At 70.2% G+C, this 21,457-nt stretch overlaps 4 protein-coding genes across 4 annotated transcripts; 3 read left to right on the forward strand and 1 right to left on the reverse strand.

Moving 5' to 3' along the window:
- Positions 1 to 966: 966 nt before the first annotated feature.
- On the reverse strand, positions 967 to 3,522 carry DRD4 (dopamine receptor D4). Its single transcript, XM_054576783.1, has 4 exons — positions 3,158 to 3,522; positions 1,789 to 1,901; positions 1,266 to 1,705; positions 967 to 1,169 (listed from the first exon to the last, which is right to left on the reverse strand). The coding sequence occupies exons 1-4, from the start codon at positions 3,443 to 3,445 to the stop codon at positions 967 to 969; spliced, it is 1,044 nt and encodes a 347-aa protein (XP_054432758.1). The 5' UTR covers positions 3,446 to 3,522.
- Positions 3,523 to 10,006: 6,484 nt separating this feature from the next.
- SCT (secretin) lies at positions 10,007 to 10,749 on the forward strand. Its single transcript, XM_054576836.1, has 4 exons — positions 10,007 to 10,092; positions 10,197 to 10,298; positions 10,392 to 10,484; positions 10,632 to 10,749. Exons 1-4 carry the CDS (start codon positions 10,007 to 10,009, stop codon positions 10,747 to 10,749), a joined length of 399 nt encoding a protein of 132 aa, XP_054432811.1.
- A 1,344-nt stretch (positions 10,750 to 12,093) lies between these two features.
- CDHR5 (cadherin related family member 5) lies at positions 12,094 to 17,683 on the forward strand. Its single transcript, XM_054576837.1, has 15 exons — positions 12,094 to 12,179; positions 12,260 to 12,435; positions 12,720 to 12,770; positions 13,756 to 13,848; positions 13,983 to 14,084; positions 14,180 to 14,290; positions 14,390 to 14,560; positions 14,844 to 14,934; positions 15,102 to 15,202; positions 15,305 to 15,505; positions 15,592 to 15,705; positions 15,780 to 15,864; positions 15,959 to 16,312; positions 16,830 to 16,987; positions 17,264 to 17,683. Exons 1-15 carry the CDS (start codon positions 12,125 to 12,127, stop codon positions 17,681 to 17,683), a joined length of 2,283 nt encoding a protein of 760 aa, XP_054432812.1. The 5' UTR covers positions 12,094 to 12,124.
- Positions 17,684 to 19,029: 1,346 nt separating this feature from the next.
- Positions 19,030 to 21,336, forward strand: IRF7 (interferon regulatory factor 7). The gene is made up of 9 exons (XM_054576838.1): positions 19,030 to 19,057; positions 19,141 to 19,303; positions 19,390 to 19,600; positions 19,778 to 19,836; positions 19,915 to 20,131; positions 20,261 to 20,341; positions 20,423 to 20,911; positions 20,989 to 21,107; positions 21,181 to 21,336. The coding sequence occupies exons 1-9, from the start codon at positions 19,038 to 19,040 to the stop codon at positions 21,334 to 21,336; spliced, it is 1,515 nt and encodes a 504-aa protein (XP_054432813.1). The 5' UTR covers positions 19,030 to 19,037.
- Positions 21,337 to 21,457: the final 121 nt, after the last annotated feature.

Below are 21,457 nucleotides of genomic sequence, written 5' to 3' on the forward strand. Positions count from 1 at the left end.
CCCAACTGGGGGCCCCGTCTGAGAATCGAGCTGGCGACCTTCCGGTTTGCAGGCCTACGCTCAGCGCACACCTGGGAGGGAGCAGAAGGTCACGCGTATCCTTAGGAGCCCCAACAGCCAGGGCCCGAGGACGGCTTTTTTATTATTGTTTTTAGAGAGTGAGGAACGGGGGGGGGGGGGGAGAGGGAGACACTGGCCGGTCGGTTGCCTTCCCTGCGCACCCGGACCGGCGACCACACCTGTGCCCAGGCACGGGCCCTGGGACCCTGCGCCCCTTGGGTGCGCCAGACGGCGCCACGACCGACCGCGCCGCACCGGCCGGGGCACCTCCCCCTTTCTTTCAAACAGAGGCCTCAGGGCCGCATCTTTCGGGACATTTGCCCCAGTGTGTCATTTCTAAGCCTGTGAAGCCCCAGGCGGCCTCTGGGACGTGGTCAGGGAGGGGCCTGACCGCATGGGAGGCGGCAGCCTCGGAGGTGACCTCCGGCCCCAGGGCTGGGCTCCTGCGTGGTGGCTTGTCCGCTGTCCCCCACCGAGGGAGGGGACGGCAGGGAGGAAGCTGCGGGCCCAGACGGCTGGGCGGGGCCGGGGGCCCTGCAGCTGGTGCCGGGGTGGAGGGACCCGTCAGAGATGGGAGGGCGCCATGGGGAGCCCCGGGCAACTTCACCCTGAGCCGGGAGCCAGTGTGCGGGGCCCGACCTCCGGGCTTCCTTGGAAGGAAGGAAGGAAGGAAGGAAGGAAGGGAGGGGTTACCTGACCTGCAGGTCCCTGGGGCCTGGGCTTCGCTCGGGACAGAGTCGCCCCCTCCCTGGCCCGCTCCCCACCCACCCGCACCCCCTCCGAGACTTCGCGGGTGTTTAGGGCAGGTGTTCGGTGTTCAGTGCGTTGCACAAAACCTCTCCTCCCCGTGCGGGGTCTTGCCCCCTGAGCCGGGGCGGGGGGCCGGGGATGGGGGGTGGGGGACGCTCAGCAGCAGCGGCGCAGGGCCTTGCGGAAGACGCTGCGGAACTCGGCGTTGAAGGCCGTGTAGATGACTGGGTTCAGCGCGCTGTTGAGGTAGCCCAGCCAGGTGACCGCGCTGACCAGCCTCGGGGGCACGGTGCAGGCGGGGCACAGCGCCCGCGTGGTGTGCACGACGAAGAAGGGCGTCCAGCAGACCAGGAAGGCCCCTGGGGCGGTGGGGGGCTGTGTCAGCGGGGGCCCAGCAGCACCCCCCGCCCCAGGCGCTGCCACCCGCCCCTCCGCACCAGCAGGCGGGCACCCACCGACCACCACGGGCAGGACCCGCATGGCCCTGCGCTCCCGGCCGCTGATCTCGGCGCGTCCCCTGCGAGCCCGCGGCGGGCGCTGGACCGGGCGGGCATCGTGGGGCGGCGGGCCGGGGCCGCTGGGCCGGCAGGGCGCGCGGCCGTGCAGTTTGGCGCGGCGCGCGGCCTGCCAGCGCCGCAGGCCCCGGAACGTGGCCCAGTAGAGCAGCAGCATGAGCGGGCAGGGCAGGAAGAAGGAGCACACGGACGAGTAGACCACGTAGTCTCGGTCCTCCAGGCGGCACGCGGAGGGGTCGCGGCCGCGCGCGTCGTTGAGGCCGCACAGCACGGGCGCAGCCACCGCGGCCGACAGCAGCCACGTGGCGCCGATGAGCAGCAGCTGGCGCCCGCCGCGGCCCTGGCGGTTGTAGCGCAGAGGCATGGCCACGGCCACGAACCTGCGGGGAGCACGATGAGGGCAGCGCGGGGCGGGGGGCGGGGCGCTGGGGCGGGGCCGGGCGGGGGTTGGGGGGCGGCCCACCTATCCACGCTGATGGCGCACAGGTTGAAGATGGAGGCGGTGCACAGCAGAACGTCCATGGCCAGGAGCGCGTCGCAGAGGCCGGGGCTCAGCCGCCACACGCCGCCCTGCACCTGGGCCGCCGGGAGGGGGCGGGGCAGCAACGGCGGCTCGGACCCGCCGCTGGCGCAGCCGACCCCGGGCCAGCCGCCCCTGCCCCGCCCCCGTCTGCCCCCAGAGCTGGGAAAGGCGGCGGGGGGGGGGGCGCGGGGGGGCGGGGTATGAGGGCCTGAGGACCCTGGTCCCTGACGACGTGGGGCTCAGGGTGCTGGGGTCCCCCTGCAGCCCCCTCTCCTCCCAGAGCACAGCGGAGCGCCAGCCTGTCTGGTTAAACTCCTCACTGCGGGGACTTCGGTGGTGTCACTCCTGTGCCCTCGCCTTTCGGGTGCGGGTGATGATGACGCCCACGTCCCTGGCGGGCGCGGACGTGGACTGAAGAGGGTGCCGGCCCCAGCGCCGTGCCCCGCGCCCCGCGCCCTGAGCCGGCCCATAGGGGCCCGCGGCGCCCCCCTTCCCAATCCCCTCGGGCTGACGCGGGCCGATTAGGGGCTTAAGGCCGGCACTGCGACGTCCGTCTGGGCCCCAGGGCAGCGAACAGAAGGCTGTGTGTGTCCTTGTCCTGCTAGCCTCTGCCCAGCCCCAGCCGACTCACTGTGCCCGCTTTAGAAAAGCCAGGCCTCCCCTCCCCCACAGCCCAGGACACGGTGTCCCCAGCCCGGCCCTAAGCGGCTTTTCTCTGCCCAAACCTCCAAGAAGGCAGAGCGGGCACCACAGGGGACCCGCCCAAGCCCCCGGCTTGGTCTGGAGTGGAGGCCCCTGGCCCCGGTTCTGCTCCCGGGCTGTGGACCCCGCAGACGCCCCTCCCCCCCTCTGCCCTTCACGCCCCGCGCCCCCCCCCCCCCGCGTCCCCCGGGGCTGCCGCTGAGCCCAAGGGAGAGCGGCCGTGCTGGTCGCGCTGGCTGGGGCCTGGGCAGCGACGTGCGTGTCCCGGGGCCCCGGGGAGCCCACCGGGGAGGTCCTGAGCCTGCGACCCGTCCAGCTGGCTGCCCTGGGAGCCGCAGGGCGGGGAGGGGGCGGGGAGGGGGCGGGGCTGGACTGCCAGAGCCGCCCTTTTGTGGGGTCCCTGTCTTCAAGGACAGAGGCCCCTCTTGGGTTTCAGACGCTGAGCCAGGAAGGGAGAGGAGAGAGGGACAGAAGAGGGAGGCCGGACAGACAGCAAGGCGGGAGCGGAGTGGGCTCAGAGGGGCGCCCCGAGCAGCGCCCCGCTTGGGGCTCCAGGGGAGGCAGGTGGCCAGTCGCGCTGGGTCCTCGCGTGGACGGGCATGCTCACCTCGGAGTAGACGAAGAGCGGCAGCACGAGCAGAGCGAGGAGGAGGTCCGCGGCCGCCAGGCTCACGATGAAGTAGTTGGTGGGAGTCTGCAGGGCGCGCTCGGCCGCCACGCTCACGCACACGAGCGAGTTCCCCGCCAGCACCGCGCCGATGAGCAGCACGCCCCCCGCCAGCGCCGCCACCGCCCCCGGCCCCGCCAGCCCCGCCGGCGCCGCCACGCCTCCGCCCGCGCCAGGCCCTCGCCCCGCCAGCAGCCCGCCCGCGTCCGTGGCGCCGCGGGCCCCCATGGAGCCCGGGCCCCTGCGCCCCGGCGGGCGCTCAGCACCGCGGACAGCGTCCAGGTCGCGACCTCGGGAGCCCCGCCCCTCGGCCCCGCCAGCCCCGCCGCGGCCCCAGAGGCCCCAGGGCTCTCCTGTGTTTGCCCATCTTGGACTTTCGCGCTTAGCGGACCGGCAGGCGGAACAATGCAACGGCCAAACGAGATGCGAGTGAGCGAGGTGATTGGCACGGGCGGGGTGGGGTGATGGCCCCGGGTCTGCACCCTTAGAAGCCGCCGGGGACGCAAATCCTCAGGTGCGCGAACGCCCCCGCCAGCGCGGAGATCCCCGAGTCCCTACGTGCGCCCAAACTGGGCGTCTCCTCCCGGGGACGCTCCCGGAGCCCCTCGAGGCGCTGGCAGGACCGGTCTCACTCCACCCTGTTCAGGCCCTGGGCGCTCAGGCGCCGCCCCCTTGGGTCCCCGGGGCTCCGCGGTGCGCGAGGCGCGAGGTCCACCCTCGCGCTCCTTCCCACACCCTCGGCGCCCCCCGCCCATTGCCTGCAGGTTCCAGTCCAGGGCCCTGCGCCTGCTCCGCAGCTTCTCGTCTGGCGCCCCCGGCGGCCCTCAGTCGCTGCCTGACCCTCCATCCTGCAGGCAGCCCCGAGGCATCAACCCGGGTCTCGCTCCATCACCTGGGAGCCTGCGACCCTGAGCGAGTGTGCGTCCCGCCTCAGCCTGGGACCTGGGAAATGGTACCGACCCCACAGCCTCTGGGGGTGGCCTGGGTCCGGGGGCGGGGGCGGGGTGAGCACTGCGGGAGCCTAGCCTCCTGGTCGCAGAGAACAGCAAAGCCCGGCGAGAACCCTCCTGCCCTGCGCCCGCCACCCCGAGGCCCCTCTCGCACCCGGTGGTACCGCCGCCCACGGGAGGGGCGCGCAGGGACCGTGGCTGCCCGCGAGGGTGCCTCCCACCTGCCGCAGCGAGGGCTGGCGCGGGGGGGGGGCGGGGGGGGCGCGCCGGCGCCGCCCCCTGCCCTGCTGTTCCCTGGGGCAGGTTGCGGATGGGCGGTCCGAACTGTTCCTCAAGGGCTGGAGTAAGTGCCCGCGAAGGCGCCTGGCATTTTCTTCGCTGGACAGCGTTAACGCTGAGGTCGGTTTTGCTAACACACAGCAACGCGGGACCCTCGTCCCCCGAGTGAGCAGCGGCTCCGGGTCCTCCAGGGAACTGCCACTTCGTGTCGGTTTTCCGGTCTCATTCTCCCTGGTGACAACACCACCCCGCCCCCGCCCCGTCTCCTCCATCACTCCACGTATTTGTAAGCTGTATCCTTTTTCTCTTGGTCAGTCTTGCTAGAAGTTTACTAATTGTGCAGATCTTTTCAAAGGAACGGCTTTTGGTTTCACAGATTTTTCTATAGTTTTTTTGTGCGTTTGTTTTCATTGATTTCTACTCTTATCTTTATAGTTTCCTTTGTTCTGCTTTCTTTGTATTTAATATGCCCTTTTTCTAGTTTCCCTTTTTTTATTTATTTTTTTTTTTTTGAGAGAGAGAGGAAGGGAAGTGGATCAATTACTTAGATTTATTGCTTCCCATACGCACCCTGACCGGGGACTGAACTCGCAACCCAGGCCTGTGCCCTGGCCATGTGCCCTGACTGGGAATCAAACCTGCGACCTTCTGGTTTACGGGACGATGCTCTAACCACCGGAGCCGCCCCGGCCAGGGCCCTTTTTCTAGTCTCTTAAGGCCACTTCTCTGAGACACTCTTCTGTATTGCCAGCACGCAAGGCTACAAATTTCCCTCTAAGACACATCCCCCTCGTTTCTGTGTTTTCAATTTTGTTCAGGTCAAAATACTTCCTGCTTCCCCCGACACCCCCGTGGCCCACAGGTGACTTGGAACTGCGCCGTTTAACTTCCAAGTGCACCCCCGCCCCAGGACCCTTGATCTCAGCCTCGCGCTTCCCTTAAAAATGAACTCAAAAAAAGAAGAAGAAAGAAAACACAAATGAAAACGAACCCAAGATGAATCACAGATTTAAATATAAACCTAAAACTATAACAATTTCCGAAGCAAAGCTGGGAGAAAACCTCGGCGACCAGGACCTAGGCAAAGAGATTTTTAGATGCGCCACTGGAAGCGTGATTTACAAATTAAAGAACAAACAAACTGGGCTTCCTGAAAACCGAAAACTTCCAGCCACGGACAAGAGGAAATACCAGCCAATCGGCCGCACAGAGGACGCACGAGGGGCTCTCCGAGTGGGGTGCCGGCGGCGGCCCGGCGGCTCGGTGGTCGGTGTCGCCCGTGCCCCGGGACGGCTGGGCCCCGGGCCGGGCGCGCGCCGGGGTCGCAGGTGCAGCCCCCCGTTGGAGTGCGGACGGCAGGCACCTGACCCCCCAAAGTCAATAAATGTGGGGACCGTCGAGGATTTAAAAACAAACAGCGATGACGTCACAACACAGGGAACATTCCTAGGGCTCCAGACACAAAACTCCTCACAAGAAAGCGCGAACGGCACTGGGCAGCCTCTTTCTCAGGACTGTTCGCCGCGACCGGATGGGGACCGCTCAGGGAGGGGCGACGGGTGCCGTCGGCGCACCCGCGGGCAGGGGCCGGGGGACCGTTACACGGTCTCGGTGGGAGCAGAGAAGGCCTCTGACAGAACCCAACACGTTTCCGTGATGAAAGACTCCACAATCGCAGGAGAGAAGGCGACTCCCTCAACGTGATGAACGTCACGTGCGGAGAACACACGGCCCATCGCCCGCAGGGCCGAGGCGGGCTCTCCGCTCCCAGGCGGGCGGCCGGGCTGCTCGTGCTCGGTGCGGCCGTCAGCGTGGCCCTGGGGGTTCGGGTGCCCGCAGGGGCGGGCGGGAGGCCGAAGCGTCCCTCGTGGGGAGGGAAAGGAGGCTCTTGCTACTCGCAGGTGACTGTGTGTGTAGAAAATTTGAAAAGCCATAAAACCTGTCAGGGCTCATACACAAATACAGCAAAGTGGCAGAGCATAAGCGAACGTATAAAGACTAGTCGCATTTCTGTACATTAGCAATGAAAAATCAAAAAATCAAGTTAAGAAAATCATGCATTGCCCCGACTGGCGCGGCTCAGTGGACTGAGCGCCGGCCTGCGGACCAAGGGGTCGCCGGTTCGATTCCCAGTCAGCGCACAGGCCTGGGTTGCGGGCTGGGTCCCCAGCAGGGGGCGCACGTGAGGCAGCCACACATGGATGTTTCTCTCCCTCCCTTCCCCTCTTTCTAAGAAGTAAATAAATAAAATCTTCAAAAAAGAAAAGACTATCCGTCACCTTCATGCTGATGGGCCACACTGAGCTCACTCACCCGCTTCCGTGGTCCTCGGGTGTGGTTGGCAAGTGGCGTTAACGGGACGCCTGCTCCCCGTCGCCCCGAGTGGGGGCGAAGCGCGAACCGCCTCGGTCCGGGGGCCGGCTCTCCCCGACGGCCGCCCACAGCGGCGCGTGGCTCCGGGCGTCAGTGCCCCTCTTCCCCTTGTCTCTAAAAATTCGTAAATAAAATCTGTAAAAGGTTTTCTAAAAAGTCATTCATTACATCGGAAAGAATAAAATAACCGAGGAACACATTTAACTAAGAAGGTAAAAGACTTGTACCCTGAAAACTACACAACGTCGCTGGAAAGGGTTAAGGGAGGCCCGAACGGGGTGCCCCGTGTTCAGGGACTGGGTGGGCTTTCTCCACAGACGGATTCCGATTGTATAGGCTCGCTGCCAAGACCCTGACAGCTTTCTTATTTTTTCGAAAAATGGAAAATCCCATCCTACGAGGCATATGAAATGGTAAGGAACCCAAATACCCAAAACAACCTGGAAAAGGAAAACACAGAGCCACCCCACCGCACCACGGACACCGTGCGTCCCAGATCTGCGTCCGGGACAAACAGCAGCGGGGCTTTGGGCGGCAGCCTTGGAAAGACACCGCCCTGTGCCGCGCTGCATCGTCACCGAAAGCAGGACACACGAAGTTTAAAACCGCGGATGCAGCACCACGTTGATGATGAGACCCGTGTCCCTGAGCCCCCCCCCCCCCGCCCGCCAGGCCCCCTCGGAAAGGCCCCTCTAAGGCCGTCCTGCCTCATCCCTGATCCCCGCAGATGCCGGGACCCCCCACCCCGACCCCGGCTGGGCTCTTCCGCACTAGGGCTCGATGACTCGGCTTTGCTGATCCACGGGGGCCGTCGGGGTCTCTGTCAGGGGTCAGGGGTCTATCAGCTGACAGTCCTTCTCTTTCCGACATGTGCACTGTGTCCTTACAGAGGAAATAGTACAATTTCCGCCATCTGCTCCGAAATCAATTTTGAAAAAATAGAGGAAGTAGACAGAGTCGATAAGATTGGTCGTAAATTGCTGAAGGCGAGTTCATTATGCTGTGCGGTCTACTTCTGTATGTTTTAAATTCTCCGTGGTGATGTTCCTTCCTCCAGTCCTCAGCGGGGCTCGCGACAGCGAGTCCCCTCAGTGACAGCGAGGTCACTAGGTTCCTCTGTGGCCCAGGCTCACGCCCTGACCCTCGCCGGCCTCGGACGGGGCTCTGCCCGCCCGCGGCTGCGGGAGAAAGGAGTGTTCAGGGGCGGGGGGAAGCGCCCTCCTGCCGCACCCTGGTCCCGGTCGCAGAGGAGATAGGAGTGGCTTAAATTTGACATTTAAATCTTGGTTAAAACAAAACAGGCGTAGAGAACAGCTCCTGTGCTTTGCTTCCTCAGGAAAGGAAGCGATGAACTGAATTCTTAACTGTGCCAGGAAGGCCCCTCCCGCACTCGACACTGGAAAGCATGAGCGTCTTATGATCCTTAGAACCCGGGATCCTGGAATGGGCGTCATCGGGCCCCCCCGCGGAGCGCGGTGGGATCTGAGGCGCCGCTCACGGAAGCGGGCGTTTCTGCACCTCGGCGCGGGGCCCGCTCGGGCACCCAGCAGCACAGGGGCCGTCCTGGGTGCCGGCGGAGCGGGGCTCGCTCGCTCGCTCGCTCCCGTCCGCGGGCTGCACGCGGCATCTGCCGTTGAAGCGCGTCTGTCAGCAGTGCCCCCCCGGGAGGGGGGGGGCCGCACGGGACCCCTCACGCCCTCTCCTTCTCGGTCACAGCCGCCCAGCGGGGCACGGAAAGGCCCGGACACACCACCGCCCTGCCCACACTCACGCGCGGCGGCACCTTCACGCAGGGGCCATGTGTGGCTTTCGGGGACACGGGGAAACCTCCTCCGCAGCAGGGACAGGAAGTGGGATGAAGGCAGTCACAGAGCCCGAGGGGGAGGAACACGCAGGGCCCAGCCCCCCTCTGTCCCTCTTGGTAGCGACTGCCTGTGACCTCGTGCGGCGTGACCCGAGGGGCCCCGGCCGTGGGGGCGGCCGCAGGGGGCAGCAGGGGGGCGGCCTCGGGGCGCACGCGGCGCGTCCTGCTTCCCGGCGGAGCTGTCTGGCGCGCGTCTGTGCGCCCCTCAGAATCCGTTCCTTACTGTGCGGGAACTCCACGGTCGATTTTTAAAACCACGCTTTCTGCAGGTGAATTGTTTTAAGAATAGGAAGATGCCTCTTATGAAGATCTGCCTGTTTACTTGAGGGCTGGAGCCACTAAGCAGTTCAACCAATGAAATGAGAACCAGGAACGTTCTCATGAATGTAATTAATCGGACAATGGTGTAAAAGCTTAGATTTTAACCTGCCAAGTTTGTGCAAGAACAAGTCGCAGCGGCTGTTTAAACAGACGGGGAAAGGAGACTCCACTGCACGCCCCCCCCCCAAATGCCCCGCGTCCTCAGCGCGGGCACCGCCGGCGCGGGGCCCCGGGGCAGCAGGGGTCTCACCCACGGCCGCGGGGCGCGCAGACGGTGAGACCGCGCCGAGGACGGACACCGGCCGGGTCACGTTCGTCTGGACCCGCAGGACGGACAGCGCCCCGGGGACCGTCCTGCCGGCTGCGGGCTGAGCAGCCATGAAGCGACGTTGGCGCATCAGCTGTACCGATGCGGCCGGCGCTGGAGGTGCTGGGGCCGGGGGCGGGGTGCCCCGGCTCTGCATTTCGGCTGAGCCGCCCCGGAACCCTAACTGGCTCTGAACAACGTCTCCTGGTTATATGTGAGACGCACATGAGGTTTAACACAATCACGGGTTTATAGCTTCATTTTCGAGCTTAGCCCCGTCCTGCTGAGGCCGAGGGACCCGCCGCCCCGCCCGAGCGCGCACCGCCTGCGGGGTACCCCCGGGGTACCGCCACCTTGGGTCGCCTCGCCGCCCGGACGGCCGGGGTCTCCTGAGCGCCTCCCAGGCCGGGGCGCAAGGCTCCGGGCTTTGCACCGCCGCGCCGTCCGCACCCCCCGCCCCCGCGGGCCCGCCCGTCCGCCCAGGGGCGCCAGCCGGGCGAGACTGGGGGGCGGCCCGGCGGCTGGGACGACAGATGGGGGGCCGACCGGACCTTCCCGCGGATCGATGGGGCGGCCGGGGCAGCGCGGAGCCGGGGCGGTGCCTGCGCCACCACCCCCCGCCCCCCGCGGGCGCGGCTATAAGGGCCCCGCGAGCTCAAGCCAGGGCAGCAGCGCCCGCACCCCGAGCGCCCACCATGGCCCCCCGGACCCCGCAGCTGCTGCTGCTGCTGCTGCTGACGCCGCTGCTCCGAGGCTCCGCGGCGCGCCCCGCGCCCCGCAGGTGAGCCGCGCCTCCTGACCCACGCTCGCGCGCCCCGCGCTGCGCCCCCCGCGCCGGCCCGGCCCTCACGCTCCGGCGGCTGCGCCACGCCCCCCCACCCCCAGGGCCCTGCGACACTCGGACGGGACGTTCACCAGCGAGCTCAGCCGCCTGCGGGAGAGCGCCCGGCTGCAGCGGCTGCTCCAGGGCCTGATCGGGAAGCGCAGGTGAGGCGCGGCGGCGCCACGGAGGGGGACAGGCCGGCCTGGGGGGCCACGCCCCCAAGTCCAGGACTCACGTTGATCTGGGGGTGGGGGCAGCGAGCAGGACGCAGAGAACGGCACGGCCTGGACCAAACTCCCCGAGGGCCCGGTCTGCGTGCTGTGGCCCGCCCTGCCCGCCCTGCAGGCCTGGTGAGCGACACCGCCCGCCCTCGCACCCTGGGCCGGGCGGGAGCTGGACAGGCTGGGGGCCGGGGGCCCGGGGAGGGAAACGCGGCCCGCTCACGAGGGCAGGGTCTGCGACGTCAAGCTGCAGCCCCTGACCCGCTGTCTCCACAGGGTGCCCGCCAGGCTGCCCCCGGACCAGGCCTGGTCTCCCTGGCTGTGTCCCAGACTGAGAGTTGCAGCCGTGGCTCCAGGCCCTGCCACGCCTGCCGCGGCCCTGAGGGGGCCTTGAGGACGCAGCAGCCCCCCTCTGTGGTCCGGGGGAGCCTGCGTGGGGAGGGGGGCAGCGGTTGCCCTTGGCACCAATAAAGGAATAATTCAGACCCTGGCCTGGTGAGCCCGCTGTGTGCCCCCCCCCACCCCCGTGCCATCGAGGCGCCGCCGAGGCAGCACTGTGGGCACAGCATCCGAGGGACGGAAGCCCGTTCGTCTGTGGAGTCCAGCCCGAGGCCACGCCCGGCTGCCCTTTAAACCCGGCGCCGGCGGGCACCCCGCCTGCCCCATCCCTTATCGCTGGCATTGGGGCCGCCCGTCCCGTCCCATCGGCTGACCTCCCCGGGGCCCCTCCCTCACCCCTTGTCCCCCACTCAGCAGACGTGGGGGGGCAACATGGGAGGGGTGAGGGGGCCCCGGATGGGCTGGCAGAGGTGACAGGTGCGGGGGAGGGGGTGTCCCCACAGCCCGGGGGCCCTGGCCCCTGTCGAGGCCACGCGCGCGGCCAGCGATGCCGCCCCAGCAGCTGCTGGGGCTGCGGGAGGAGCGGCTGTCGCGGCACAGGAGGCGCAGGAGCTGGGGGACGGGACCCAGCCCCTCCCTCCTGACCCGCTGGGCGGCCCCTCCGTGGATGCTGGGCTTGGGTCCGAGGAAGGACCAGGGCAGGGCAGCTGGGGGCCAGAGTCACCCTGCTGTCGGGCACCAGGGCCCCCGGGAACGCTGGGCCCCCTGAAGCACCCGGAATGGGCCCTGCCCGCTCCACCTGGAGGGCGTCGGCTCGCTTCTGGGGCAGGCGGGCCTGTCGCCGGGGCCCAAACAGCGGGCTCCTTCCAGACAGGGACGGCGGGTGTGGGGCGAGCAAGAAGCCTGGGGGGAAGCCGGGCGCGCCCCGGGGTCGCCTGCGGGAATCCGCCCCGAGAGGGTTTCGCAGGAGCAGGAGCGGCCGGGCTGGGGCAGGTAGAGCACACGTGGACGCCAGAGGCCAGCCCCGGCCAGCCCCCTCTTCCCGGCCCCGAAACCCCCCCACACCCCCCAACCCCCATGCTCCTTCGGGCCCTGCGACCCCGGGCACCCCCTGCCCCAAGGCTCCGGCTGCGCTGAGTGTCCTCTGAGCTCCCCTCTGCCTCCCATCCCGGGAGCTGTGGGTGAGCCCCCGTTGGCTCTCGCACGGGACCTGGCTCCTGCCCGTAACTGACAGCCTGGCGCTTGGCCCGCGGCCCGCGGGAGCCCCCTTGCTGGACGTCACTCTGGCGCAAAGGGCTGTAAAGCGGGGCGGGGCCGCGGAGGCGAAGGGCGAAGGTCGCCCTAGCAGAGGCAGCGCCGGAGGCGGCTGCTCAGAGGGCTCCAGACGGACGGCCGCACACCTGCGGCTCCGACCCTCCCGCCGCCCCAAGATGGGGGCCTGGGCCCTGCTGCTGCCGCTGCTCTGGGCCGCGGCCCCGACGCAGGGTAGGCTTGGCTGGGGCGGCGGGCGGGGCGGGCAGCTGGAGGCGGCGGGGAGGCCCTGACCGCTGTCCGCCCCCCCCCAGCCTGCTCTGTGAACCAGACCCTGTTTGAGATTGAGGAGAACACGAAGCACAGCGAGCCCCTGGTAGACATCATCGTCCCCCAGGGCCAGCGGGTGACGCTTGGACCCTCGTCCACCCCCTTCGCGTTCCGGATCCAAGGGAACCAGCTCTTCCTCAACATCACTCCTGACTATGAGGTGACGGGGAGCCTGGGGCAGGGCCTGGGGGTGGCGGGCCTCCCGGGCACCCCGGTGGAGGCGGGCCCCGCGCCCCCAGGCAGCGACGGACGCCCGAGGGCCCCAGGGCCTCGCCGGGGGCAGACGCGAGGGGACCGGGGCCCTTGGAAGATGAAGCTGCCTGGGACCCCGATGCCCCCCGGACTCAGCGGGGACGCGGGCCCCCGGCCAGCCCCTACCCCTCAGCCTCCGCCGCCCCCGCCCGCGAGCGGGCGGGTGACTCCTGACTCCTGTGCGCCCCACAGGAGGACACGACGCTGGTGGCACAGCTGCTGTGCAAACGCGGGGACGAGCTGGTGAGTCCGAGCCCCCGCCGCCCTTCCGGGGCCCCACGGGCCGTCCCTCGCCCTGCGACGGCTCAGCGTCCCGGGCACGCGTCCCTCCCCAGTGACCTCACCCAATGGCACGTTTTCAAGTGTCACCCTGTGCTGGCAACACCCACACGTCCTCCAGGCGGGCCGTCCCCGAGCCAGAGACCACAAACCCCGCCACCCCACGCGGCGCCTCCCCTCCCCACCTCCTCCGTCAGCAGAGCCCTCGGCTCTGCCTGAGGCTCGAACCCTCACAGGGTGTCTGGAGCCCTCCGGCGGTCCGGGCACGCCCTCCGGGCCCCGCCCGCCCCCGGCCCCGCCCCGGGTCCTTGCTCCGACTCCCAGGGCCGCGCGCTCCCTCGGAGTCGGAGCCACAGGCGTCGCGGAGGGTCGTCTGTCTCGGGCTGTCTTGATTCCAACGCCTGCTCCCGGGGTGCCCGCCGCCTGCCCCCCCGCCAGCCTCACCTCCGATGGAGGGGACCCGCGGGCGCGCGGCCTGTGCGGCAGGGGCCCAGCGGTGGGCTCGGCCACCCGGCTGCGGGGACCCACGGGCCCCGCCAGGCTGACGGTGCCGCGCCCCTCACGCATCGCAGGGCGCGCCCTGTCGCCACGCACCCCGGACGGAAGCAGGCGCTCTGCACCCCGAGGCGCCGGGAGGTGGCCGCGGCCCCAGGGCCCCAGGGCGGGCGGAGGCGGCAGCGGAGGGCGCCGAGTCTTCCCACCCAGGCCCCCACCTCCTCTCTCTTCTCTGAGAGTCCCGTTGGGACAGGCGGGCGTGTCCTGTGTCGTCCTCACTTGCGGCTTGGCCACGGCACCCTCAGCCCTGTGTCGCTGCTCCCCGGGGTCTTGCGGCCCCTCTGCTGCTCGCCAGTGGGCCCCGCCGGAGACGGCTTCGCCCCGCAAACGGAGCGGGGCTGCTGGCAGCCCCGGGGGGGCGGTGGGGAGGAGGCTGACCTCCCCCTCCCCGCAGGTGACCCAGCAGAATGTGTTTGTTATCGTGTTGGATGTCAATGACAACCCACCCGTGTTCCCCTTTAAGGTCAAGGTCAAGGGGGTCCCCGAGGTAAGTGTTAGGGAGGCTGGGGCATCAGGAGCCCGGGGTGCGGAGCCTGCAGCGCAGAGGGCTGGGGGGCTGACCCCGGGGATGGGTCCCCGGGGGTCCTGGGTGTGACCGGACCAAACTCCCTTCGCTCCCAGGACACGAAAGTGAACACCACCATCATCGCGGAGGCGGAGCTGGAAGCCCAGGACGCTGACAAAGAGGACACTTTATTCTACACCCTCCAGGAAGTGACCCCGGTCAGCAGCCCCGCCCGGCCCCGCCCCCGCCCCGCCCCCGGGTGCCCGTCCCCCCGCCCCCCCAGGGTCTCAGCGCTGCTGCACCGTCTCTCCAGGGCACGGGCGGCCTGTGCTCCTTGGTGGGTGTGAACCGCCCCGCCCTGCGGCTGAACCAGTCGCTGGACTTCAACAGGCACAGGAACGTTACCTTCCAGCTGCTGGTGCGGGTGAGCAGGCCCGGCCCCCGAGGCCGAGTCCCGGCCCCTCAAGTCCCCGCCGGAGTGGCCCCGGCCCCCAGGCTGACTGTTGGGGCTCTGGGGTTGCAGGACACCCAGGAGGAGGGCGCGGTGCCCAGCCACACGGCCACGGCCACCGTGGTCCTGGAGGTGCAGCCCGCGGACCTGCGGCCGCCTTGGTTCCTGCCTTGCGTCTACGAAGACGCCCAGATCTGCGTCCAGGCCCAGTACCGAGGGGCCATCCCCACAGGCCACAGACTGGTACTGGGGACCGGGAGGGGCAGGGCCAAGTCCAGAGCTGGGCTCAGGGCCGGGGGGGCGGGGGGTGCGTGCCGAGGGTGGCACCCAGTGTGGTTGTGATTTTGATGCAAGTGTGCGCGCCGCTCTGTAAAGCAGCCTTGCCCAACGCCGTGCTCGTGCGCGGGAAGCCACCCCTCCAGGATGGCAGTGCAGGGGCGGCCGCGATGAGCTCCGGCGCCCGGGGCCGGGGGCGGGGGGCCCTCCCGCCAGCCCATGGACTCCCCTCCTCTCTGGGTCCCCGCAGCCGGGCCCCCTCATCTTGCGACCTGGGCCCATCTATGCCGTGGACGGGGACCGGGGCATCAACCAGCGTATCATCTACAGCATCTTGAGAAGTGAGTGGGGGCCCACCCAGCTCCCCCCACACGACACCCAGACCCCAGACCCATCCCCACCGCGGGCGAGGGTGCCCCAGGGCGCCGGCCACGTGGCAGAACCCGCCGGGACCCTGGACCTCCTGCCTCTGGAGGGCCAGGGCCAAACCCTCCTGCCATTCTCCCAGGAAACGCCAAGGACAGCACCTTCGCCATCGACGCTGACTCCGGCAACCTCACCATGACCCAGAGCGTCGGCGATCCCCAAACCTTCATTTTGCTGGTCAAGGTGTGTCTCCAGGCCAGGTGTCCAAGGGCCCTTCCCGAGCCCTGGGCTGCGGGCTCGGCCTCAAGGGCCCACTGGTCACGGCTGCCTTCCCACCCCCTGCAGGGCGAGCAGGAGGACCGCGCCCGCTACTCAGTGACCCAGGTCACAGTGGAGGCCCGCGCTGCCTCGGGGAGACCCCCGCACTTCCCTCAGGGCCTGTTCCGCGGCACCGTGGAGCTGGGCTCTGGTGTGGGCGTGGCAGTCAGGGATGCGGCCAGCCCCTCCCAGCCCCTGAGGGTCTGCGCCCAGGACCCCGAGTTCCCAGTAGGTAGCGCCCGGCCCCTCCGCAGGCGGGGCGGGGTCCGAGGGGTGGCCCGGTCCTGGGGCCCACCGGGGCTGTCTGCGCGCAGGACATCAACTCGGCCATCAGCTACCGAGTCACCAACAGCTCCAGCTTCCAGATAGACGGGGAGGCGGTGCTGACGGCCGCCCCGCTGGAGCGGGCCGGGCTCTTCTACGCAGAGGTGCGGGCGGGCGGCCCCTGCGGGGGGCGGGCGCTGAAGGGGGCCTGAGAGGGACAAGCCCCATCCTGCCCCAGGTGGAGGCCAACAACACAGCGACGTCGGACACAGCGACCGCGGTGCTGGAGGTCGAAGTCACGGAGCCGCAGCCTGGCCCCACGGGTGAGCCTCGGAGGCCTGGCAACCCTTGGGGAGGGCCTCTCACCTCCGGTGCGCCGGGGACAGCAGCGAGCCAAGCTGTGTCCCCGGTCCCCAGGCCCCCCCACAACCCCAGAGGCTGGAAGAACCACCCGGCCCACAGGCAGCTCCACCTCGGGGGCCCCCGGGCCCCCCGGGCCTTCCCCGAGCCCCTCCACGACCAGCGCCGGGGGCACCGTGGGCCCACACCCTCCCACAGGCGACTCCACCTCGGGGGCCCCCGGGCCCCCCGGGCCTTCCCCGAGCCCCTCCACGACCAGCGCCGGGGGCACCACGGGCCCGCACCCCCCCACAGGGACAACTCTGAGACCACCTACCTCGTCCACACCTGGGGGATCCTCCAGTGAGGGAATCAGCACCTCCCCCTCATCAACCCCGCCCGGCGGGGGCTCAGCAGGGACCTCGAACCCAGGTACCTGCCAGGCAATGCCCTGCGGGCCCCGCAGACCCCTGCCCCCAGGCAGCACCCGCAGTCCCCGGAGCCGCCCTCTCTCCCTGACTCATGACACTGGGCGGCTGGGAGCCAGGACAGGGCAGGGCCTACCCCAGGCCGCCTGTGAAATCCACAGCGGGGCGCCCTGGTCTGGGGGGACACGCAGGTCCTGGGAGGCCCCGAAGAGGTAAACTGGGGGCGTGTGGAGGGGGGCCAGGGGCCAGGTTGGAGGTGCAGTGAGGCCCACAGTTCCCAGACCGCTCGCTCCACTGGCCCTGGCACTGCCCTTGCCTCCCTCCCCGGCCCGGCCCGGCTGGCCCGCTGCGGAGCGGCCTCCCTGGGGGCAGCTGAGCGCTGGGGGCGCCGGCCGGCGAGTCGCAGGGCCCCGAGCCTGAGGCAGCTGCCCCGGGGAGCTGGGTGCTGAGCCCGCAGTGAGTGGTGGCGTGGCCTGCAGGCTCCCCTGGGACTGGAGGAGGCACTGGCGCGGTCCCCCCAGGCGGCAGCCCCGTGGAGGACCAGCGCTTCTCAGTGGCGGAGATGGCAGCCCTGGGCGGGGTGCTGGGCGCGCTGCTGCTCCTGGCGCTCATCGCGCTGGCGGTCCTGGTGCGCAAGCACTACGGCCCGCGGCTGCCCTGCTGCTCTGGCAAAGCGCGGGTGAGGCCCCGGGGGCGGGGACGGGGCGCACGAGGGACGGCGGTGGAGAGGCAGCGGCGGGCGGCGGGCGGCGGGGGCGGGGGCGGGGACAGGGTGGTGGGAAGTGGGGGGCAGAGGCAGCGGCAGAGCGGGGGAGGGGTGGGGGTCGGGGAGGAGAGGTGGTTGCGCAGACACCATAGCCCCAAAGGTGGGGCGGTGGTGGGGGCAGCGGGGACGCCTGGACTCCGGGCTCGGGGTCCCTGGTGATGCCCTGGCTCCCCCCCACCCCCGCCCCAGGAGCCCCAGCCCCAGGGCTTCGACAACAAGGCCTTCCTCCCGGACCACGAGGAGGCCAACTGGGCGCCCGCCCCCAGCCCCCCGCCCGGCCAAGCCCTGGCCGAGGTCCCACCTGCGCCGCCGTCTCCCGTGCTGCGCGCCCCTGCGTCCCCCGGCCCCGGTCCCGAGGCCCCCGCGGCTGCCCGGGACGAGGGCGGAGCCGCGGGCGTGCGGTCCATCCTGACCAAGGAGCGGCGGCCCGAGGGCGGCTACAAGGCCGTGTGGTTCGGCGAGAACATCGGGGCGGAAGCCGACGTGGTGGTGCTGAACGCGCCCACCTCGGACGCGGACCACGCCAGCGACTCGGGCACCGAGGACAGCAGCGGCGACGAAGGAGAGGACGCGGGCCCGGGGCCCGGCGCAGACTCCACCTACATGTAGCGCCCCCCGCGGGGCAGGACACCTCCCCGTCTCCCAGCTTCCCTGCCCCTCACTGTGCGAATAAAGTGACAAAATGACATTTCTGAATCTCGGAGTCGCATCGTCAGGGGCTGCGTGCGAGCCGGGCATGTGGTGGGCGCCGAGGGAGGGGGGCGGGGCGATGCCTCCCCGGGGCGCGCGGGCGCCGCTTCCCGTAAATCACCTGCGGCGGGGCTTCCCGGCTCGGCCAGCTGGCGGCGGGAGGTTCCCCTCCCGGGGTAACCGCGGCCCGAGGAGGGCGCCGCGCGGGCCCCTCCCGACCCGACGCGGACATCCCTGGTCTGGGGGAGGCTGAGGCCGCCTCGCCCGGGGCCGCACTCTCGGAGCGCCCGGAGAGCACGGCGTCGGGACCTCGGAGGGGCACAGCCTGGGTCCCTGTGGGGTCCGGGGAGGGCAGTGAACACCAGGCGCCGGGACAGCGGCCTAAGAGACGGGGTGGGACGCCGCCCAGTGAGACAGGAGCCAGGAGCCATGGTCAGGCCCAGGGCGGGGGCTGGAGGGTGGGACGCGCCGCGCCGTTCGCCCCTCCACGACGCCCCCGCTGCTGACCGCGGCCGGGGCGCGCGCCCTCACCGGGGAGCCTGAACAGGGCTCGGGCCCGCAGCGCGCGCGCCGCGCAGCCCGCGGGGCGCAGGCCGCCGCAGCACGTGACGCCCTCGGCGGCACCCGCCTGGGCTCCGCGGGACGCCCCGCCCCCGCCCCGCCCCGCCCCGCCCCGCCCCGCCCCCGCCTCCCCAGCATAAAAGCGCCGGTTCCCAGCGGCTCGGCGACGCCAAAATTCCCGCACCGGCGGCTCCGGTTCCAGGTACGCAGGGCCCGGGCCCACGCGGAGTCAGAGAGGCGGCTCCTGGCTCGAGGGCGAGGCGGGGGCCTCTGAGCACGGGCAGGGGTGATGGGACCGGGATGCGCCAGCCTCGCGGGGGCGGAGGGTTAGGTTTCGTTTTCCAGCGGCTGGCGGCGCCGCGGTTTCGCTTTCCCGGTGCCAGGCCCTCCAGCGGCGCGCTCCCTTCTTGTCTTTGCAGGGTCCGGCCTGCGTACCCCCAGGCCGGGGCTCTGGTTTAACACCTGTGACTTCACGTGTGCGCGTCGCCACACCTGTACTCACACCCGTCGCCACCATTGCCAAGGAACCTGCACCTGGGCAACGTCGTGGCCGTAATTCTCGACCCGCATCTGTGACCCCAACGCCCTAACAACGGGGCCACGCCTGTGACACCTGCCGCACTTCCGTGGCGGCACAGCAGCAACCCCGCCACCGCTGCCTGCGGGAACACCTGACCGCCCGCCGCCACCGCAGACGCCGTCGGCGGGAGCCATGGCCGCGGATCCTGAGAGGTGAGAGCCGGTCGCCTGCCTGCGCCGGGCCTCGCGCGCCGGGCGGGGCCCGCGCGCTGACCCGCTGTCTGCTCCTCCCGCAGGGGGGCGCCGCGCGTGCTTTTCACGGACTGGCTTCTAGACGCAGTCAGCAGCGGCCGCTACGAGGGGCTGCGGTGGCTGGACGCGGCCCGCACGCTCTTCCGCGTGCCCTGGAAACACTTCGGGCGAAAGGACCTGGGTGAGGCTGATTCCCGCATCTTCAAGGTGGGACCCCAGCCAGCCCGGGGAGGGAGGGCCGGCCGGCTGGCCGCCCGCGCCCCCAGGCCCACAACCCCCATCCCCCTCCCCAGGCCTGGGCCGTGGCCCGCGGCAGGTGGCCGCCCAGCAGAGGTGCAGGAGACCTGCCGACTGCCGCTGAGGGCCCACTGCGCGCCGGCTGGAAAACCAACTTCCGCTGCGCCCTGGAGAGCACGAAGCGTTTCTTGATGGTAGACGACAACTCGGGAGACCCCACTGACCCGCACAAGGTGTTCGCACTCAGGCCTGCAGTGGGCTGCAGAGGTGAGCAGTGGGGGACCCTGCTCGGCCCCCGGCTTTGGAAACGGGCACGGGAGAGGGCGGTGCCTGGGCGCAGGCAGGGGTACCCAGGAGACGGCTGATGGGGCCTGTTGCGGGGGGCCCGTGGGCCAGCTCCGTGTCTCGGGTCCCAGAGCTGCCCCCACCCCAATTCGCCCTCAGGAGGTCCAGGCACTACCCGCAGAGAGGACAAGGCCCTTGAAGATGTGCCCCCTGTGCAGGTAAGGCCCCCCGCCCCCCGCCCCGCCCCCCAGCTCCTGGGCAGGGGCTGCTCACGCTGGCACTGTCTTCCCCTGCAGGCTGGGTTCCCTGGGCCAGGCCTGGCGGGAGGTGCCGGTGAGAGTCTGGGGCCTGGACCGGCCAGGCTGAGCCCCGGGCCCCACGTCCTGTGCCCTCCTGCGGGCCCAGCCGACTGCCTGCAAGACATCCTGTTCCAGGCCCTGCATCAGAGCTGCCTGGAGGACCACCTGATGGAATCTGTGCAGGGGTCGGGCCCAGGCTCCCTGGAGGCTCCAGGTCAGCGGCTGTGTTCAACAGGTGCTGGGCCCCGGAGGCCCCTGCACGGGGGAGGGGGGCGGGGGGGGGGCGGGGCGCGGCTCCAGCAGGGCCGAGCCAGTGCAGCGGTTCCACTGTCCTGGTTCTCAGGTCCGGAGCTCCCTGCCGGGGGGCTGTACCTTCCGTGGACTGCAGAGGTGGCCCCGAGCCCGTCACAGGCCCAGGTGACAGGTGAGCAGAGCCAGGGGATGTGCAGAGAAGGGCGGGGCTGGGGGCCAGGTGCCCTGCTCAGGCCGCCCCCTCCCGTCCCAGGTCCAGCCCCAGAGCCCTGGCCGCTGCCTCTGGAGACGGAGCCCTGCCCCCAGATGGCGGGGCCCCAGCGCCCACAGCTCCAGCCGCAGGCAGAGCCCAGCCCGGGGGCCCTGCTGGTGACCATCCTGTACAAGGGCCGCACCATGCTGCAGGAGCTGGTCGGCGGCCCGAGCTGCGTGCTGCTGTACGGGCCCCCGGACCCCACCCTGTGGGCCGTGGAGCCGGAGCCGCAGCTGGTGGCCTTCCCCAGCCCAGCGGAGCTGCCCGACCAGAAGCAGCTGTGGTACACGGAGAAGCTGCTGCAGCACGTGGCCCCTGGCCTGCAGCTCGAGCTGCGGGGGTCCGAGCTGTGGGCCCGGCGCGGGGGCAAGTGCAAGGTCTACTGGGAACTGGGCGGCCCCCTGGGCTCGGACCAGCCCTCCAGCCCCGCACGCCTGCTGCAGAGGAACAGCGACACCCCCATCTTCGACTTCGGCACCTTCTTCCGAGGTCAGTGACAGTGGTCCTGGGACCAAAGGCCGCCCGCCCGCCCGCCCGCCCACTGGAGCCCATCCTGCGTCTTGCAGAGCTGGTGGATTTCCGGACTCGCCGGCGCCGGGGCTCCCCACACTACACCATCTACCTGGGCTTCGGGCAGGACCTGTCGGCCGGGAGGCCCAAGGAGAGGAGCCTGATCCTGGTGAAGGTGAGGGCAGGGCCCCAGGCGGGGGCGGCCCCCCCGCCCCAGGCCTCCGCGCGCCTCACTGTGCCCCCCACAGCTGGAGCCCTGGCTGTGCCGGCTGCACCTGGAGGGCGCCCAGCGTGAAGGCGCCTCCTCCCTCAACAGCGGCAGCCTCGACCTCTGCCTGTCCAGCTTCAACAGCCTGCTGGAGGACCTGGAGCGCTTCCTGGTGGAGAAGGGGGAGCTGCCCTAGGCCGGGCCGCCCCCCCGCCCCCCCCCAATAAAGAGGACTGAGAGCTGGTGCTGGTGTCCTGCTTGGGGCGAGCCGGGCGCCTGGCCCGGGCGGGGGCGGTCCCCCCCCTCAGGCCTCCCCT

The sequence above is a fragment of the Pteronotus mesoamericanus genome, unplaced genomic scaffold (assembly GCF_021234165.1).
Source record: "Pteronotus mesoamericanus isolate MK-2021 breed Mesoamerican mustached bat unplaced genomic scaffold, CSHL_Meso_final contig_349, whole genome shotgun sequence".
NCBI classification, from domain to species: Eukaryota; Metazoa; Chordata; class Mammalia; order Chiroptera; family Mormoopidae; genus Pteronotus; species Pteronotus mesoamericanus.

Bases quoted from the DNA above. Each gene is read 5' to 3' on its own strand.
- DRD4 (XM_054576783.1), bottom strand. From the start codon at position 3,445: ATGGGGGCCCGCGGCGCCACGGACGCGGGCGGGCTGCTGGCGGGGCGA. The intron at 1,706-1,788 runs GTGGGCCGCCCC...TGCTCCCCGCAG, and splicing joins TGCGCCATCAGCGTGGATAG to GTTCGTGGCCGTGGCCATGC. The intron at 1,170-1,265 runs GTGGGTGCCCGC...CCACCGCCCCAG, and splicing joins GGTCCTGCCCGTGGTGGTCG to GGGCCTTCCTGGTCTGCTGG.
- SCT (XM_054576836.1), top strand. From the start codon at position 10,007: ATGGCCCCCCGGACCCCGCAGCTGCTGCTGCTGCTGCTGCTGACGCCG. The intron at 10,299-10,391 runs GTGAGGCGCGGC...GGGTGGGGGCAG, and splicing joins GGCCTGATCGGGAAGCGCAG to CGAGCAGGACGCAGAGAACG. The intron at 10,485-10,631 runs GTGAGCGACACC...CTGTCTCCACAG, and splicing joins CTGCCCGCCCTGCAGGCCTG to GGTGCCCGCCAGGCTGCCCC.
- IRF7 (XM_054576838.1), top strand. From the start codon at position 19,038: ATGGCCGCGGATCCTGAGAG. The intron at 19,304-19,389 runs GTGGGACCCCAG...CCCCCTCCCCAG, and splicing joins CTGATTCCCGCATCTTCAAG to GCCTGGGCCGTGGCCCGCGG. The intron at 19,837-19,914 runs GTAAGGCCCCCC...CTTCCCCTGCAG, and splicing joins AAGATGTGCCCCCTGTGCAG to GCTGGGTTCCCTGGGCCAGG.
- CDHR5 (XM_054576837.1), top strand. From the start codon at position 12,125: ATGGGGGCCTGGGCCCTGCTGCTGCCGCTGCTCTGGGCCGCGGCCCCG. The intron at 13,849-13,982 runs GTAAGTGTTAGG...CTTCGCTCCCAG, and splicing joins AGGTCAAGGGGGTCCCCGAG to GACACGAAAGTGAACACCAC. The intron at 14,935-15,101 runs GTGAGTGGGGGC...CCATTCTCCCAG, and splicing joins CATCTACAGCATCTTGAGAA to GAAACGCCAAGGACAGCACC.